This window comes from Aulostomus chinensis, chromosome 11, assembly GCF_037954235.1.
Source record: "Aulostomus chinensis isolate RoL2024-O1b breed Wild chromosome 11, RoL_Achi_v1.0, whole genome shotgun sequence".
NCBI classification, from domain to species: Eukaryota; Metazoa; Chordata; class Actinopteri; order Syngnathiformes; family Aulostomidae; genus Aulostomus; species Aulostomus chinensis.
Window position 1 is genome coordinate 4378565 of NC_141330.1, and position 17279 is coordinate 4395843.

Genomic DNA, 17279 nt, shown 5'->3' on the forward strand with positions numbered 1-17279 from the left:
CACCATCTTCTTGTCCAAGTCCTGCAGTTTCAATGCAAAATGTTAAAAATGGCTCGATGCCAAGCTATGATTACATCGATGACTATCTTAATGCACTGCAGCTGGATGTGGGCACAAGAAGACCAGGGGCAGGGCGCACCTTACTTAATAAAACCCTGTTCTTAATGGGCAAACATGTTTCAGGGTTGGGCCTGTTGACTGTAAACAGGCCTGCCTGATCAAGGTCAAATTGAAGAATCAGCAGGACTCGTGTCAGAACCAGAAATAATCTGGGGACTCAGACATCATGAAAGTGAGAAAAGGTTTTGGTCAAATTGCCAACGCATTGACAGAAACTGGGCTGAGCAAAATGAAACGTAGCAAGAAGGGCAGGGCGGTTTAAAAAAAAAAAAAAACAACCCTAATATAACTGATCTAATTAATCTAATATGATTTGCAACGATTTCTTATTGAAAAACCCATTCAAATGTTTATGGTGTGGGGTCGATATTATCTAACAAACGTTTTTTTTTAATGTTTGTAGGATACAGGCAGCCCTGTAGATTAATTTAAAGTAAAATGGTAGTTTTAGACACTGCTGTGCCTTCCTGTGAATGAAAAATTGTATCAGGCCGCCTTATCGTGATTTCATAAATAATAATCATAAGTAATTTCGATAAATTGTGCACCTAAAGTAGAAAGTCACGCTTTGTCGTTGTTGTTGCTAGTTTTACTCCGGTCCTGTAGGTGGCGGGAGTGCTCTAAGACGTTGGTTGCTCGCCATTAAACGGGCAAAACCTTGATGAAGTCCCAGATCTGAACAAGGATGTTGACGAATCCGAAACTTGGCATGCGGTTTTATAAAAGTGGAAACAAAATAAAAATTGACTCGAGATTTTTGACGGCGAACGGGCTCAGGTGAAGGTAGGTTAGAAAGATGGACGGAGATTTTCTTTGTTCGTTGATGTGACTTCCCCGTCTTGCTGAAGCTAGGACTTGCTAAGTTACTCCAGCTCTCTACTTTAACTCCAATTAAAACTCAACTCTTTTTAACCATAATTCTGTAGTTATTAGTCTTCACGAATGTCACACGGCTCGTTAACTCCCTTTATGAATCCGTCTTCGCGTCAGTGTCTGTCCACTCAGTTGTGGTTGTCACATGATTTAAAATACACGGATAAGATGAGATATTCCTTTATTAGTCCCACGACGACGGGGAAATTCACAATGTTGCAGCTGCAAAGTGGATATATTAACAATATAGATGCTAACAATGTAAGCAAATGTAATATAAATACAAACACTGTAACTGCTTGTGTGTAAATTGATCAATATCTTGTTAGTCGGTAAGTTATGGGGGTAAAAACACATAAAAGTGACACACACACACACAGATTCGAAGGGGCTTTTTTCATTTTTGCGTTTATGTTTAAATGCACGAAAACACTCTTTTATTCCTGACATTTTAAGGGTTCCAAGTTCAGGTTTGCCTTGTCACGTTTCACTTCTGTATTTCATAGAGGGAAGTCATGAGATACATGCCAGTCTCGCTTGGATTCTACCAAAAAAAAACCCAACAACTATAAAAACCAACGCCCCGAGTACAACGCGTCCATTTGATAACTTTTTCGTGTTCATACAAGTTGGTGTCTCCTTCTCAGATGCTTCTGTTTCTCATGTTGAGCCTCTATTCGCCACAAGGGGGAGACACATCACCAATTAGTTGCTACAACGACCGAGGAGATGCTGTGGACTGGTAATTCAAGATCAGAAATCCGCAAAGGCAACACACGCACAAATATTCTGTTGGATCGCATCACCAATGTCTTCTTCACTTTAGGTTCTATCTCTACAAGTTACCTAAACAACATGGCAGTAAATCTCCTGACAGTGGTCAGACATATCTGCTGCTGGAGAAAGGCAGTGGAGGGTGGACTGATGGGAACGGGACGGTGAACGACACCACCGGCGCCTTGGGGTGGACGGTCGGGCAACTGTACGCACAAGCAAAGGTCCGCTTCCGGAAAAGCAGAACAAGTTCTTCTTGAAACGTTCTGTGTGATTCCTCTGAGAGTTCCTCAAATTCTCTTATAGTTCCTCGAAGCTGCCTGCTAAAATGATCACATAGATTTTATTCCTTCTTTATCGCTCATGTGTTAAATAAATGAGACTCAATCTTCTTCTTTGACATCTTAGAGTCGAGGTCACAAAGTCAACAAGAAACCGAGAGGGGGAACTGAGACTTGCACAGTGATTTAAAGAGTTGTTGTGTCCCGCTTCAAGCACCTGTTGGGGAAGCTACTGATTCGATTTTCATACCTCAGCCTGTCACTGTTCTTGTCTTTTATGTTTATATTTCGCCCTTTTATAGAACACAGAGCTTGCATACATCCTTTACAATGACCAAAAGCCAAGTGAGGACCGTGGTGACGGATGGATGGGAAACAGCGGAAGCAGAGGGGGACACACTAAAGGTGAAGACCAGAGCGGTGGAGCTCTCGATACAGCTTGTTAAGGCATCTCTTTGTGAAATACACTCATTGTCCATCCTCCCCAGACTCAGGCAAGAAGATAGACACCATTTTCTCCTCTGTGTGGGCATTAAAGACCCACAGAGGCCAGCGGACGACTAGTTAGCTTAGCACAGTTCATTGTTGTGGATGGGAAATGTTAGCATCCCTCTGTCAGAAGTCTTCACAACAGTCTTTGCCTGCATTAATACAACCAGGTTCTCTGTGTAGAACGTAGTATTAGGGTAGCAATTTAAAATGAGAAGAATTCAGGTTTTACGAATCAGACACATGATGGGGAACTACTTTCCTGATCAAAACCCTGAGCGTAGTGATTAGATACAGCGCCAACATAAAAACATTTGTAGAAGATTAGATGGCGACTGCTACTGCTACTCTTGGCTGAGTGGAAGAAGGACGAGGAGGACAAACCCAGATCCTGAACCTGATAGATGTGATGACTTTTGACGGAGGCCTGCTACCGCTTTCCCTCCACTTCCATTCATTGTGCTAAGCTAACTAGCAGTCAGCTGGTTAGATCTCAGCTCCCTAATGCAGGACAGAGGAGAGGAGGGAAGCCATGTTTGTGTTTGACTGTAGAGAAAGGACACAATAACTTCTGAAAAAATGTATGTTTCCCTGCTTGTGCGTGATGGGCCTTTTTATTGTGTTGAAATACAGCATCATGTGTTGTGTATTTCTGCTCCTCAGGTGTAGTGCTGGTGGATAAAACTCAGGGCTTCTGGTTGGTCCACAGCACCCCTAATTTCCCTCCTGTACGACACGCAGGGCGGTATTCTTACCCCAGCAGTGGAGTCAATAACGGGCAGAACTTCATCTGCATTACTTTCCCACTCACACGCTTCCAGACCATTGGTAAGACTGTCCGGTCGCGCTGTGGCACAGAGGGAGTGGTTCTGAAGCTGCGCTCAACCCTTCATGTGCTAACGGATGATGAAAATACGCTTTACCGTTTGACTGATTACTGCCCAAAAAACATCAGTAGATGAGGAATGGCGTGCTGTCACTGTAAGATTATTCAAAACACACAGCTTTGCTGATTTCTCAGGTCAATAAAAGCTGTAATTTCGTTTAATTTTAGTCAAATTATGTCATTCACAGCTGATCTAAAAAAAAAGAAAAAAAAAGAGGTGTTCGCTCTGTCACACTAAATATGTTTCGTTTCGTATTAAATGTCCTGCCTGCCTTCTTTAAGTGGTCAGTGCCGGGTTTTTCTGGGGTTTTGGCCTCTGAAAGGAGATTCCTCCGTCGTTATCGTTTTATCGTCCCCCGTTATTTAATGGTCTGCACTTCCCTGGCAGACCCAGCGGTTGGTACCGTTGCACTTGCAGTGCTGTGGGTAATGTTATTAGAGTGAGCGAGGTATGTAACCATAGCAATGGCGGTCCTCTCACAGGGGTGAGTCACTGAAGGAAGCGGTGAAGTGGATGCAACATGTCAAATGCAGAAGTTGATCTTCTTAGGTTGGTTCCGGTGCACTCGCAGCATAAATCTGCACTCTAATTAGATTTGACTCTGCAGTTTCAGACCCAGAGCTCTTAAATACCACGCATTCGTCACGTGACCAGTGCAATGAAAGCTCCCGACTCAAATTTGAACACCGTAAATGTTCAGTTGAGGTCGACACAGGAGCTTGACAAAGCATTTTATTGTCATATTTTAGGACGCAAACGTCTTTTTATCTGGCTTCAGATGTGAGGTACACTTGAAGATGAAGGCAGGGTGGTGACTTCTGCCGACTGTAATAAAAGTTCAGATTTTAAAATTGGACCTGTTCAAGCAGTCGATACCTCCTGAGCCTGTGTAAGAATTTCACCCGAATGGCAGAACGACATCCGCGTACTTTGAGCCCCACTGCCATCGCGGCTAAAACGAGTAAAGAGTCACATGTTGAAACCCTTCAAATGGGAAGATTTGGTTCTTTCTTGGTTTCATGTCAATATAAATCGATATTTCTGAGTATGTAGTGGCCGGCGTCTGAGACGCGGTAAAGTGCGAGGTTGACTGGAAGGAGTGTGTCTTCTGTTGTTTCTGATGGCGTGCTTGATGAATTCAGCAGTGGCGGCGGATCTCCGTTAGCTGAGCTCAAACTCAAACTAAATCCGTTTCGCTCGGCACAGGAGAGCAGCTCCAGATCAATCAGCCCACTGTGTACGACTGTGACGTCCCAGAATCCCTGGCTTCGCTGGTGCCTGCCCTAGCTGCCGTTTGTAAGAAAAACCACACAACCACCTTTCCACATGTCAAACCTGCATCCAACCGCAGCGTGACCCTGACCTCCATGGGTGGCACTGACTTCATCAACTTCGCCAAAGGAGCTTCTTTTGACAATGGTGAGAGCACAACAGCGGCGACGTAAAGGCTGTTGCAGTCTCTGTGACCTTCACCTGCAGTTTCTTATTCAGAGTTTGTCTTCTACTTTTCATATTAAAAAAAAACCAACTTTTGTCACCTTGTTAATGACTACAGTCGAGCACTTCGTTATATTCTACTGTAGTGTTACTTCATACTTTCAGCTCCAGAAAGCAATCAAGTACCATTCTGTTTATCTCTTTAGGGACATTTGTGTGGACTTCTCAGAGTTCTTAGTTTAATACTTTATGAAATATTTTGCTCTTTTTGTGATCATTAGAGGTCAAAGGAGAAAATCAACACTTTGAAACCCTGTAGCTTCAGCTAACATTTGGCTTCACGCTTTAACGAGCCCACAGACGTCGTACAGCCAGTGAAATAAGTTACACCTCTTTTCGTTCGTCTCTGCCTCATTAGACCTCTACCACTCCTGGGTGGCCCCCACCCTCCAGTCAGACCTCCTGGTCCAGTTCTGGGTCCGCTCCACAGGCATCCTTCCCTCTGACTGCTCGCTGGGCTGGAAGGTCCTGGACATCACGCTCATTTCTCCAGGGCAGACGTTCACCTTCAAGGCCAGCCATGACCACTCCAAGTGGGCTGTCAGCCCCAAGGCGGCAGGCGCGGGGGACGGAGGTGGCTGGGTGTGTGTGGGAGACATTAACCGTAACGAGGCGGAGGAGAAGCGAGGTGGCGGTACGATGTGTCTGCAGGATCCAGTGGTGTGGAAGGCTTACCGGACGGCGGCGCTGGAGTGTGAGGCATGTGGGGGAGGGACAGTCCAGTGTTGAGGGCTGCTGGAGCCACCCTGGTCTACTGGGACTGAAGAAGGGCCCACAGCTGGTTTAGCAGGGGGATCTAAAAGTTGAATGTTTAAATACTTTTTATATCATTAATAAACTGAGTATCAGTATCTGCATAATATATTTACCACCATAACTGCACTATTTAAAATTCAGGCCACACTTAACCATGTACCATTACACTGACGACATTCAGATCTGAGGATCCTTTTTTTTTATTATACTTTCTTCACATGAATGTTTGTGTTTTTGTGAGTGCCGCCCAGAAATCTTTGTCTCTTGGATGTGTGGCATTTTTCACACATGTACATTCTTCCTATATTGGCAGGTTTCATGCCTTGTTTTTTTGTTTTGTTTTGTTTTTTTCTTGTCTTGAGGAAAAGATGCAGGCTGTCTCAACTCAAAACCAGACAGAGGTGATTATTGTTGATGACATCCCCCTTTCTTTGTTTAATGAGTAAAAATAAATCTGACATTATTTGACACGTAGAGAAATATTTTTAGGGGGGGGGATACGCAGCTGCTTTGACAATATCTGACAGCACAGTAGACGAAAGCAATGAAGTTCATACAAAAGTAAATTTATTATGGCAAAAATAGGACATCTTGAATGTAGTGCATAAATATATTTGACGTTATAACACACAGCACTGAATGTGACTGCATTTCCACTCAGTCACACACGCACGCACACACACACACGTGTGCTTGAACACATTCTAATGCAAACGTGGGAAAGTTGAGAGCACCCTGTGGAGAAAGGCAGTAAAAAATAAATCAGTAGCTTAGCACGATGCTAGCATACATCATCGATTGTTACCCAGAATCCTCTCCCCGGTCATGTGACGCTCATGCCTCTGCCACTCGGGAGGCGTCACCAGCGATGAGCAGGAACCAGAGGTCACCAGACCTTGTCGAGACTGTTATGTCTCAATTTAGTTGTGTTTCAAAGGTAACGTTTAAATTTGAAATCTACAAGTGGAACTGTAAACATAAGTAAAGATGTATTCTGCTGGAATTCTGCATATATTGAGTTTAGCTTACGTTGTGATGAAAAGTTCAGGCTTGGAAAACATTGAAAGTATTAATGGTGGGGATTTTTTTCCTTACATTGCTTTGGTACTAAAAATAAATTCACACAAAGCCACAAGATTTGACTTAAAGCTGCTTTCAAAGCTGTAATAATCACTTTGCCCACTAGGGGGCAGAAGAACTAGACCACAAGCTGTATGAACATTTTCTGCCGTAAAACACAGTTTTGTTAAACGAGCACACAAACGTCAATCTGGTGAAATAAGTGCATTACTCTCTTATTTTTATTCTAGTTTGGGCTCTAGAATCTCATGAGGGAAATGTCTGGCTCTTATGCAGCTTTTTACCAGCTTGTTTCAAAAACTTCTCTCGAGTACCGGCAGCTTTGCTGAGTGCTGCTGCTGCTGGAGGAGCGGCTGGAAGAGTAATTTCAGGCTGTAAAACCAACACATTGCTTAAACAGAATAGGTTAAATAGCTCAGGAGTTCAATGAAATGTAATGCGAAAAATATTGTTTAACGTGGCTTTAAATCAATTCTGAAATTAGTCTCTGAATAATATCAAAACAAAGCAAAACCTGATTCTTTCCACTGAAGTCTTGAAGCTACTTGATGCAGTTTTCATGACTGAAATGCTTGAATTCAGACTTGGAGCTCCATGTCAGTGTAAACACAATCTTGACAGCATGAGAACATAAAAAATATATTAATATCTACTAAATATTTGACAGGTTCCAGTGTGTGGCGACGGTGATGCACCTGCTCTGTGTCTTGGATGAATGATTTCACGAGAACCAAGATTTTATTACGCTTCCTCCCCCCAAAACAAACCACGTTCTTCAATGTCATCGTGGATGGTCCTGGACGCACGTTCTGTCTAATTAAATCTCATATTTGGAAAACAACTTAGGCACAGAACAACAGGGGGCGTCCCGGCGGCTGTTAGCTCTTCATACTGATCTTGCTCATTGAGTTGAAAGGGAAAAAAAAAAAAATGCATCAAGTGCTTCCTGACTAAAGCTGCGTTTTCTCATCCACCGGGACTAAATTAGTAAAAGGTATTTGGCTAAAGAGGGAAGTGACACTGTTCCTCAGCAACAGCTGTGCTCTTCTGTTTGGAGTTCTGCGCGGGAACGAACGATGACTTGGTGTTTTGGTCGACCAAGCTTGGTAGGAGCTCGGTAAGAAAGGCTTGTGTGGATTTGTGTTTTGGAGAAGAAAGAAAGGCCACGGTTCCTGTTACTGCGTTGATGTCAGGGCTATGAAACGATCCATCACTGCAGACGAAGTCGGGTTGGTGGACAAACAGTTGTCAAAACAGAGTCCTGACCAGTCGCCTCCCCTTGGCCTTGATTCGAGGAAAAGTGGCACTCGTCTCTGTGCTGATTGGCTGAGAGCCAAGAGGAGGGTTCCGGCCTTTCCTTCTCAACAGAAAGTCAACACTGGATGATGTCATGGCATAGAAGACGTTCCCCGTAGCAGGAATGACTAGTTCTGCATTATAAGAAGAACACACATGGAATTAAAATGCAGTAATTCATATGTTGCTGCTGCTGCTGGTGTGTGTGTGTGTGTGTGTGTGTGTGTGTGTGTGTGTGTGTGTGTGTGTGTGTGTGTGTGTGTGTAAAACCACCTGAAATACAAAATCATTTCGAGCAGGAGAGTGGAGAGAAGATGAGTCTTCATGGGAAAAGACGAGAGCCAGCTGATCGCTAGTTAGCTTTTCACAGTAAATGGTAGCGGGTGGGCAGGTTAGCATACCTCCATCAACCGTCAGCTAACAGATCGGTTTCGGCTTTGCCCCCAGGTAATCCTCCCCCTCATGCTCTCTCACAAAACCAGCTATGACGAGTAGCAGCATTCGCTCTTCTCGTTGTCAACAAACATCTGGTTTAGTTGGGTGAAGTCAAAAATGGGGGTTTACCTTTTCCTTCAGGCAGGAGTTGGGTCAACTCATATTTGGAAGCCTGTTTAGGGTCTTGATTGTGCTTTTCTAAGGCCGCGCTGATCACAGTGGGAGTCTTGTCATTGCTGGTAACCTGAGGGGAGAGACGGGAACAGCAATGACACAGGGACAGCTTGATATGCACTGATGATATCCTGGAAGCACGGTGTCCTGGTTATCTCATTCCGATGACTATCATTATGGGATCCTTGCAGATAAGAGGAACGGCGGTAAGTGCTACATGTCGCAGCTAATTCACGTCATAAAGTGTCCTACAATCTCACTGCTGCTGGCAGTGATGATATAATAGCCAGGATTAGTACCAGGATGCTTCGGTACAGGTTTCCATCTTGCAGGTCCATCCGTATCCTGATGATTCGCATGTCGGGAGCTGAGCCCTGGACGCTGTTGTTGGCGGGGTTGTTGCCGCAGGAAGCTGATCGGCGGTGGGATTTCGTGGGGGTGGATGGAGTCAACGTGGCGGGGGATGGCTCGTTGGTTGGAGGAGACGTGTCAACATCCAGACAGGACACAGATGGAGACCTCATATGCTGTAAGAACAATAACAGCCATTATGATGATGATAATAGTGTGGGATTGTTTTTACTTTTTTACTCTCAGTCCTGGGGAAGTGTAACAAGCTAATATATTAGCAAGGTTGTTCAGAGAGTATCTATAGTACCTTTGTAAGTTTAGAGAGCAGGTTATTGACAGGGGAGGGGAAGTCAAAGAGGCCTTCACTGTCACCCGCCAGGCTGGTCCGGGAGGTACTCAGGCTGTCAATAGATGAAAATGATTGGTCCCACTGGAGTAATAACATTTCACTGCTTCTCTTTTGATCAAACAATACGGGCGCGTAAGTTAAACCGAGACTTGTACTGAAACACTGGATGTCTTGAGCTTACTGAGATCTAGCTTGAAGCGACTGGCGATACTCAACTTCTAACAACAGCTGAACTGTCCGTTGACAACCTTTCAAACTTATCGTGTGGGGTCGCTCGCTCCCAGTAGCACTGAACTGGTTGTGGTTTGTTTCAAGCTAGAATCAGTGTGTTTGTGGATTACGGAGCGCACCGCTGGACAGTGAAGATGTGGATTAGACCTCACGATGCCCTGCGCCGGCGACAGTTGGAACTTTCTGGGCCTTTTGTTTTGTCTCTCTAGCTGTAGTTAGCCCCCGTTTGCCATTCGCGTCAAGCTTAATATACACGGCCGGCTCCTCCTGCATCCTGGAGTCACACACACGTGATGGTGCGGTGCACGACACACCTTGTGAGCTCAAAACACCTATTTGTGAATGCTGATACGCAATAATTACACGTTTTTAGTGAAGTTTCAAATAGTTGTGTGTGTGTGTGTGTGTGTGTGTGTGTGTGTGTGTGTGTGTGTGTGTGTGTGTGAGTGTCTCTTACTCTGGGCACTGTGTGATAATGACTGTCGGGGTAAGGCCACGGGGGCTCGGTTCAGTTGGTGCTTCGATTTCATTGGACAGTCTGTAACTGAAATAAACACCGAAGAGAAGATTCAAATCCTCCAACAAACACACTTAATATGAGCACAGAAAATCAATATTAGCTTCGCCAAGACAATTTTTCAATCAGTGGCTGAACCAGACTTTAAATATTTACCTTTCCTCCTCTGTTAGCGTGGGTACGCTGTGATACCACTGCGTGAAGGCCTCATCAGTGATGAAAACACAGTTTTTGCAGGAAGACTGCAGGAGGCGGATCTGAGCTAAAACCTCAAATTCCTGTTAACAAAGACACACATCACTCCAAAGTTTCACAACGAAAAAAAAAACACCTGTGTTGGCAGATCGAGTGTCACGTTCACGTCGAGTAGGAAGGCCTCACAGCGTCCTCCACTGAACAACTTCCTGCCTCCGACATCATATCAGCTCTGCTGCCTCTAATTGGATCTTTGCAAAGTCACAGTCACGAGGTTGAGGTCCTACAGGTACGACTCCCACGCATCTTAGTGTTTGTTTTGCCAGCGCTGCAGAAACTGGAGCTTAATCCACAGATGCACTGCCCCCCCCCCCCAAAAAAAAACGCCGCGCGTGAGAGCGTCAGCTGCAGGATCCCGAGAACTCAACGCATTTAGGAAACATGCAACACAACAAACTACAGAAACACACTGCAGTTTCACTGAAAAACCACAGAAGTCCACACTTTTAAGTAATGAACAATCTACTTCGTCGTCTGTGTCAGCAAAAAAAAACAAGGTAAAATGCATGAAAGGTTTACTTTGAAGTTGAAATATTACTTGGATATTATTGCAGATATCTGCTGCTAGCCTGCTAGTTCCTGCAGGAACTTTGAAATAAAAAGATATCTCGTTGAATTGATGATCATTTCTTTGCGTTTCCTCCATCTTCTAGCTATAGCGCAGCGTTTTATGTCTCCAACTTCTGCCAGAGAGCGTTATAACCCGCAGCTGTTGGCGGGCTTACGTCATAATCTTCTTTACACTGTCACTGTCCTGTATTCGTTGATATCCAACCCACATTTTTACACCGGATTGGAAACATTTCTGATGCTGGGAACAGAAAAAAAACAAAACAACAACAACAACCCAACGTCCTTTCTGCTTTTGTTTTATAGGTAAAAATAGATTCGACACATTCACCCTTCAGCTTTGATCTTTCTATGTCTTACAACACTCACCCTTCTCCTTTTGTCAAAGTTGATGTAGCCGTTCTGCAAAGGGAGTGGCAGGATGTGTTATGTCAGTTTGATTATTGTACAACAACTGAACAGTTTCCCCTGGATTTCCCCCCTCGATGAAGATGAGATGAACTCACGTCCAGCCTGTCTTTGACCGCCGTGTCCAGCATGGTGAGGTCTGTGAGGAAGATGCCCAGGTAGGGCACGGTGCCCTGGGCGCTGGTCTGTGTCAGGAAAAACAGCAAAAGGAAAGTATTTCATCAATTCCCCAGAGATTTCTATTCCCATTGTAAAGAGGCGGCACAGTGATGCATTTCAGAGCAGCTGCCTGCAGCGATTATTCAGACGATGGCTCAGGATTCAGCACATCACAGACACATCAGAGACACATCAGAGACACGCACAGGCACGCACAGACACACACAGACACACACAGACACCAGCCCTCTGTTCCAAATCACTGTCGCATGCTGGTCGATCCCCCTTACAACCCTCCAGCAAACTAATAAAATGCCACCTGCTTTGCAAATGTGTGTAACCCCCCCCCCCCCCCCACACACACACACACAATTTTCAAGTACAGTTGAGGCTGATATCTTTTACATCAAAGCTATGGCTTTTTGTTAAAGCCATACTACACCATTTTTTTTTCACCTTCCAAGTCCTCACTTATAGGTTCCTTGAAATCACAAAAATATATTTTGTTCCTCCTGCATCTCTTCGTCGTGTCGCCAGAGTGTAGGAAGAACCAGCCACGCGCACTTAGCTTGAAGCTAACGGGGCACTGGCGGCTGACAACAGAAAAACTGTCTCAAACATCCTTTTACAAAACTCTTGAGTGGATCTCCTTTCCCCGCTTATATGCTCAGTAACCCACCAACACTTGACTTGAGAACAAAAACACAACAACCCCTCCACCCCTCCCATGGACATTTTTAAAAAATGTCTTGATGTCCTTGGTAGTTGGTGGTCATAGGGCGCCATTAGCTTCATGCTAAATATGTGTGGCTGGCTCTTTCTGCATTCTGGAGCCACAAAGAAGTGATGCAGGAGGGGGAAAAAAACAAAAACATCTCCACAAGCGAATAAGACATTGGTGCGTAAGTAAAAAGCAAAAAACACACTAATCACATGTCTGCAACATTCTAACTGAACATAGCTACAAAGTGTTAACACTCTTATGTACAATAAAAAGACACTAATGCCCTCTATGAGCAGTAAAAATGCACGGAATACAAATTTCCACTCTGATATTGTGCCACTTATATTGAGACTAAGGACATTTACAAGCTCTTACATCATTCCTACATTTTCCAAGGTCTCCCATAAAGGCCTGTGGGAGTGTGCAACCCTTCAGGCTAAAATGATTGCTATTCACATCAGACGTGAGCCGTAAAGTTGGGAAAAATTGTGCTTGATTATCGTGGTTTTGCCTCGGAGATGAAAACTGAGGTCACTGACAACTTCTATCGGAAATGTTCTGGTGACGAAACTCCGAATGATCACACGCACTGGTGAGAATAAAGTTAAAAAAGAAAAAAAAGAAAAAAAGTGAAGCTGTCGTACGTCCTCTTAGTCACCGCGTCAGAGGCTCTCTTATCATTTCAGACATTTATATGCGAGTGCTGAACTTTACAATCACAGCCTCCTTCGTTTTCAGCGGCCTGTTGAGGGAGTTCATTTCCCAAAACAAATGTCCACGGCAACGTTCACCCCCCTGACCTTCCACGCAAACACCTGAGTCCCAGAAAACCAAACCTGCCTCATTTCATGGGAGCATCTCTTTCCACTCTACTCACCCTGTTGGGGTGTTTGTGGTTGAGCCGGTTGTCTAGGTTGGCGTACTTTGACGTTCCCTCCTGCAAGACACCAGAAAAGAGAGCAATCTCACCACAGTGGCCATTTAGCAGCTGTGCAATTATTTCACATGATGGAGTCTAACAACATTTGCTGGATTTGGAAGCTGAAGCCAACCTGTCGGTTAATAGCTCAGGCGTAAAAACAAAACAAAAAAAATGCAAATTTGACCATCACAACAATTCCCTCAGTTGATGAAGGGCATATGTGATGAGATGGACACGCTCCAGAGCAGCTACGGAGGTGAGGACAATGAGAAAGTCTCCATCACACCATGTGACTCAGTGTTTTACCACATGCTGCCACTAGGGGGGGGGGGGGGGATCAGACGTTCGACATTGAGAGCAGAAGCTTTAAAGGGACAGTTTGTGAGCGCCTGAACAAGCTAGCAATGATCCGTCTAGTGATAGCTCTGCGTGTTCATTAGCTTTAAAGCTCAGTAGCAGACTGGTTCTAGCCTAGCCTAGCATGGCTAGCAGCTAGTAACCACTAGCTAGCAAAAGTTCATTTCGTCACCAGTCATTACTCACAAACACTATGTTATTGATAACAAATACTGAAACCTGCCTTTACAGTAAGAGAAGAAGTTGTAGGTGGGTGGTTAAAACTGGGTTTCTCAACCACTGGACTGCATCCCATAAGTGGGTCTTAAGCACCACTTAGTGACCCGGACTTTCAAGTCAAAGATGACTTTTTATGAGGGAAATATTTTTTTCCCAGTAAAGTAGAATATTATTTAAAAAATCTGATGGCTGGTATAAATTAAAATCACATAAAGTTTAATGATATTTGGTTACATAGTGGAAGTTCTTGGCGTGAAGAACAATTAAATTTAGTAATAATTAAAGAACTCCAATAACACCATATATCAATTTATTTTAAATAGATTTTTAGATCAGAACAGATGAGAAAAGTGATTTTTGGATATCATTCCTTGTGTGCTCTGGCCTGTTGCAATCATGAATGGGTTAAATTTGAAGTGGAAGAGGTTGAAAAAAAATGAGGATTACAATTTTCTTTCTGGAGATTAAAAACCCAACCCCATCCTATATGACAAACAGAAATTAACATTCATTATTTTGTCACTGTAACTGCTCAGACGTGAGAAATCTGTCGAGTGAGACTCATCGCGTGTTCTGACACTGTCAAACGCTCTGATGAAGGAAGGAGTGTTTATATGATGATATAATTTTTTCTTGTCCGTAACCTTTATGGGGGCTTTGATCAGCCTGATTTCTTCATCTCTCACCCTGTCAGCCAGTCGTTTCTAGACAGGCGGGGAGATAAAGAGAAGCAAGTAAATGTGCTGTTGAAAATCAAAGGCCAACAGATGGCGATGGTGCTTTTCTGTCATCAAAGCTCCGAGGGAAGCTTTTTCAAAATGAAAGCAAATGTTTGGATGAATTCCTTTGGGGGCATCATGGGTAAAATCTCAGCTAATGCAAAGGAACTGATGCCTGCACTGCACCATTACAGCGAATCAAAACAACTAATCGTGCAATTTCCCCTCTCCTCGGCACAGACGCAAACTAAATGCAATGTACGTCTTGAGATGGAAGACTGAGGGGAAGGTAATGACAGAATAGGGCCAGCTCCTCTCTAACAGATGAGACTGATAACTGATGTTTAAATCATTCAGTTGTGAAACACACAACGCTGGAGATCCGGTTCCCCTCAGCCCCTGCAGATCCCAGTTCAACAGTACGACGGCGCCCGACGGACACAAAGACGAACAAGATTCGTGTGGGTCTTGTTCAAATCCCGAGATGCTCGTCGCCAGGGTGGGGAATGTCGGCCGAAGTGTTTTAAAGAGGTGACAAGCGGGGTTTCAGGAAGTCCAAGAACTGCAGCCACTGACCGGGACCTCGTGAACATCAGATGTACCCGTCACACACCCGCATCTGCGTGTATTTTCTGAACAGGCAGAAACGTGTGTGCAGCAACGTCAGATCAGCAGACCTCGAAGTCATGCAACAGATTGTCAAGGTGGGCCAAGAGAGCGACCACGGCCTGTCCTCTCCCCTGCTCTCTGGGGGGGGCTCGATCCCCTGGGACTCACGATCCTGCTCCCATTCGACCCCGATCCCTCCCCTCGGACCGCTTCCTGCCTCTGTACTTCCATAAAGATGTCCATATTTTACATCTTCATCTCCGAGTGCAAGAATCAGCGCACGGTTTCATTTTATAGAACTGGAAGCGTCTGCAGTGATCAGGGAGAGGTGGAGGAACTGTCTCTGAGATTTTTTTTTACATTTTATTTTATTCAGTTAAAACGTGCAGTTGAGAGAGGAAAAAAAAGATCAAAATGTAAGTCTGAAGCAAATCCAAGACATCAGAAAAAAAACTACTGAAACACTGTAACCCAGCTGATGAGATCTTACACTGGCAGAGTTCCTGTGTCAGATAACGGGGTGTCTAAAAACCATGACGGAAAACTTTTACTTTTCCAAAAAACAAAAACAAAAAACACCCCAAAATGGCTCCAGCTGTGTGTCATGACTTAAGTAGAAACAAGCTTGTGTGTCATTCATAAAAGATCAAGTGTCCTGCTGGACCTGCGCTATTTCAACTCTATTATGACCCGCTTTAGAATCAACCAGTTGCTGAAACTTTGTGTGTGTGTGTGTGTGTGTGTGTGTGTGTGTGTGTGTGTGTGAGTGTAGGGGAACGTACCTCCTTCAGGAGTTCTCTGCTCTGTGAGTAGTTGTCCTTATCTGAGAAGATCTCTGACAGCTCCTCGTACTTCCTCATTACCTCCCTGTCAGGGGACATAATTAATGAGGTATAAATGCTTTTGTTTATATTTCAGTTCTATTTGCGCTGATGAAATGGAATGAAGATATTCTATACGTGCGGGATTTGAGACTCTGCAAAGCGTTTAATTAAATGAGTCATTACTGAAGAGGTGATTAGGCTTCAAATGACACTTATGATGGAAAATTTGAGCAAAAAACTGATTAACACTTATTCTGAAACAATACTGCGACTGCGGGTTTATGGGTAATAACACTGCTGCAGGAGCTCATGCTAATTTTATGTAAAGGAAAGACATTCACGTCTGCGTCTGTCGAGGCGGTTAAAAGTAGAATTCTGGGTAAAAACCAGTTTCCTGCACTGGTATTTGAGTTCGCTCATCTAAAACCAGACAAGATACATCATCTGACATTTACGTTCTGAACAAACAACCGACTTTAATAACGCCATTGATTATATCAAAAAATATTATTTTCAGAATACAGCAGCACTGGTGCTTCCTGGTCTGTTCACACACACCTCTCACGTCTACGGTTCACTTAGACGCGGGGCTCACACACGTTTGGAATGAGGAAACCTTTCATGGCTACATTTTCTGAAACTAAGGATTCAGAGTATTGGATTTTTTTAAATTAATTTTTTTTGCTTATATATAAATATTCTCGACCTGACTGTAAAATAACCAATGCATACAAATGTCATTATTATCTAAATGACAAGCAGACGTGATATTCACGTACGCTGGAAAACAGGCAAATTTGAAAAAGTGCTTTATTTCTAACACATTTTTAAAAACCCCAAGTCATACGTTCACCATATTGTTTCAAAGAAAGAGCCGTACTGATACTGAAATACTGACCAATATCTGCCGGTACATGTCAAAAATAACCTTTGTCAGCAGGTCATTCATTTAATTCAAATGGATGACCTGCTGTGTGGTTTGGTACAACATAAACATGTATTACATAAACCAATAATAAGATTATTGACCACTCAATCTGAAGAGTTTTCCCATTTAACCCTGATCGAGTGAATTTACTCCAACACGTCTTTGTTCAGCAGGTTTAATGTCTTTTCCGAGTTTTTCTGGTTTTACGTATTTCTCAGAAAGTTTTCATATTCTAAGACTTGTCCAGCTACCGTGGTAACTGCGGAGATCGACTGTCTCGCAGCAGCGTGGTGAGGATGTCGGAAGAGTGAAACCAAACTGTCCCCTCATCGCACATCGTTTCCTCTGTCCTGGCATCTGCTCTCCTAAAAATAGCGTTTATCTCCTGTTGGAAGAGAGCCGTACCCTCACCGCTGCAGCAGGGTGCAGCACACCAGCATCCTTTAATTACCACTTGTGGCAGCAGAGGCGGCAG

The 17279-nt window shown here is 43.9% G+C and overlaps 2 protein-coding genes across 9 annotated transcripts in view; one reads left to right on the top strand and one right to left on the bottom strand.

Annotated features, from left to right (window-relative positions):
• The first annotated feature begins 745 nt into the window (after window positions 1-745).
• dnase2 (deoxyribonuclease II, lysosomal) lies at window positions 746-6905 on the top strand. The gene is made up of 7 exons (XM_086217829.1): window positions 746-903; window positions 1641-1735; window positions 1820-1991; window positions 2351-2453; window positions 3201-3365; window positions 4631-4843; window positions 5280-6905. Exons 2-7 carry the CDS (start codon window positions 1641-1643, stop codon window positions 5648-5650), a joined length of 1119 nt encoding a protein of 372 aa, XP_086073955.1. The 5' UTR covers window positions 746-903; the 3' UTR covers window positions 5651-6905.
• The window catches only part of rgl2 (ral guanine nucleotide dissociation stimulator-like 2), a 29087-nt gene continuing 18035 nt past the window's right edge, over window positions 6228-17279 (bottom strand). For all 8 annotated transcript variants that reach the window (XM_086217826.1, XM_086217828.1, XM_086217825.1 and 5 more), the window contains 10 exons: window positions 15835-15919; window positions 13104-13163; window positions 11442-11528; window positions 11305-11337; window positions 10267-10388; window positions 10051-10137; window positions 9321-9414; window positions 8962-9189; window positions 8618-8732; window positions 6228-8187 (listed from right to left, as the gene is read on the bottom strand). In XM_086217826.1, the coding sequence (XP_086073952.1) occupies window positions 8006-8187; window positions 8618-8732; window positions 8962-9189; window positions 9321-9414; window positions 10051-10137; window positions 10267-10388; window positions 11305-11337; window positions 11442-11528; window positions 13104-13163; window positions 15835-15919 (1093 nt within the window). In that variant the 3' untranslated portion in view covers window positions 6228-8005. The remainder of the gene's footprint in view (window positions 8188-8617; window positions 8733-8961; window positions 9190-9320; window positions 9415-10050; window positions 10138-10266; window positions 10389-11304; window positions 11338-11441; window positions 11529-13103; window positions 13164-15834; window positions 15920-17279) is intronic.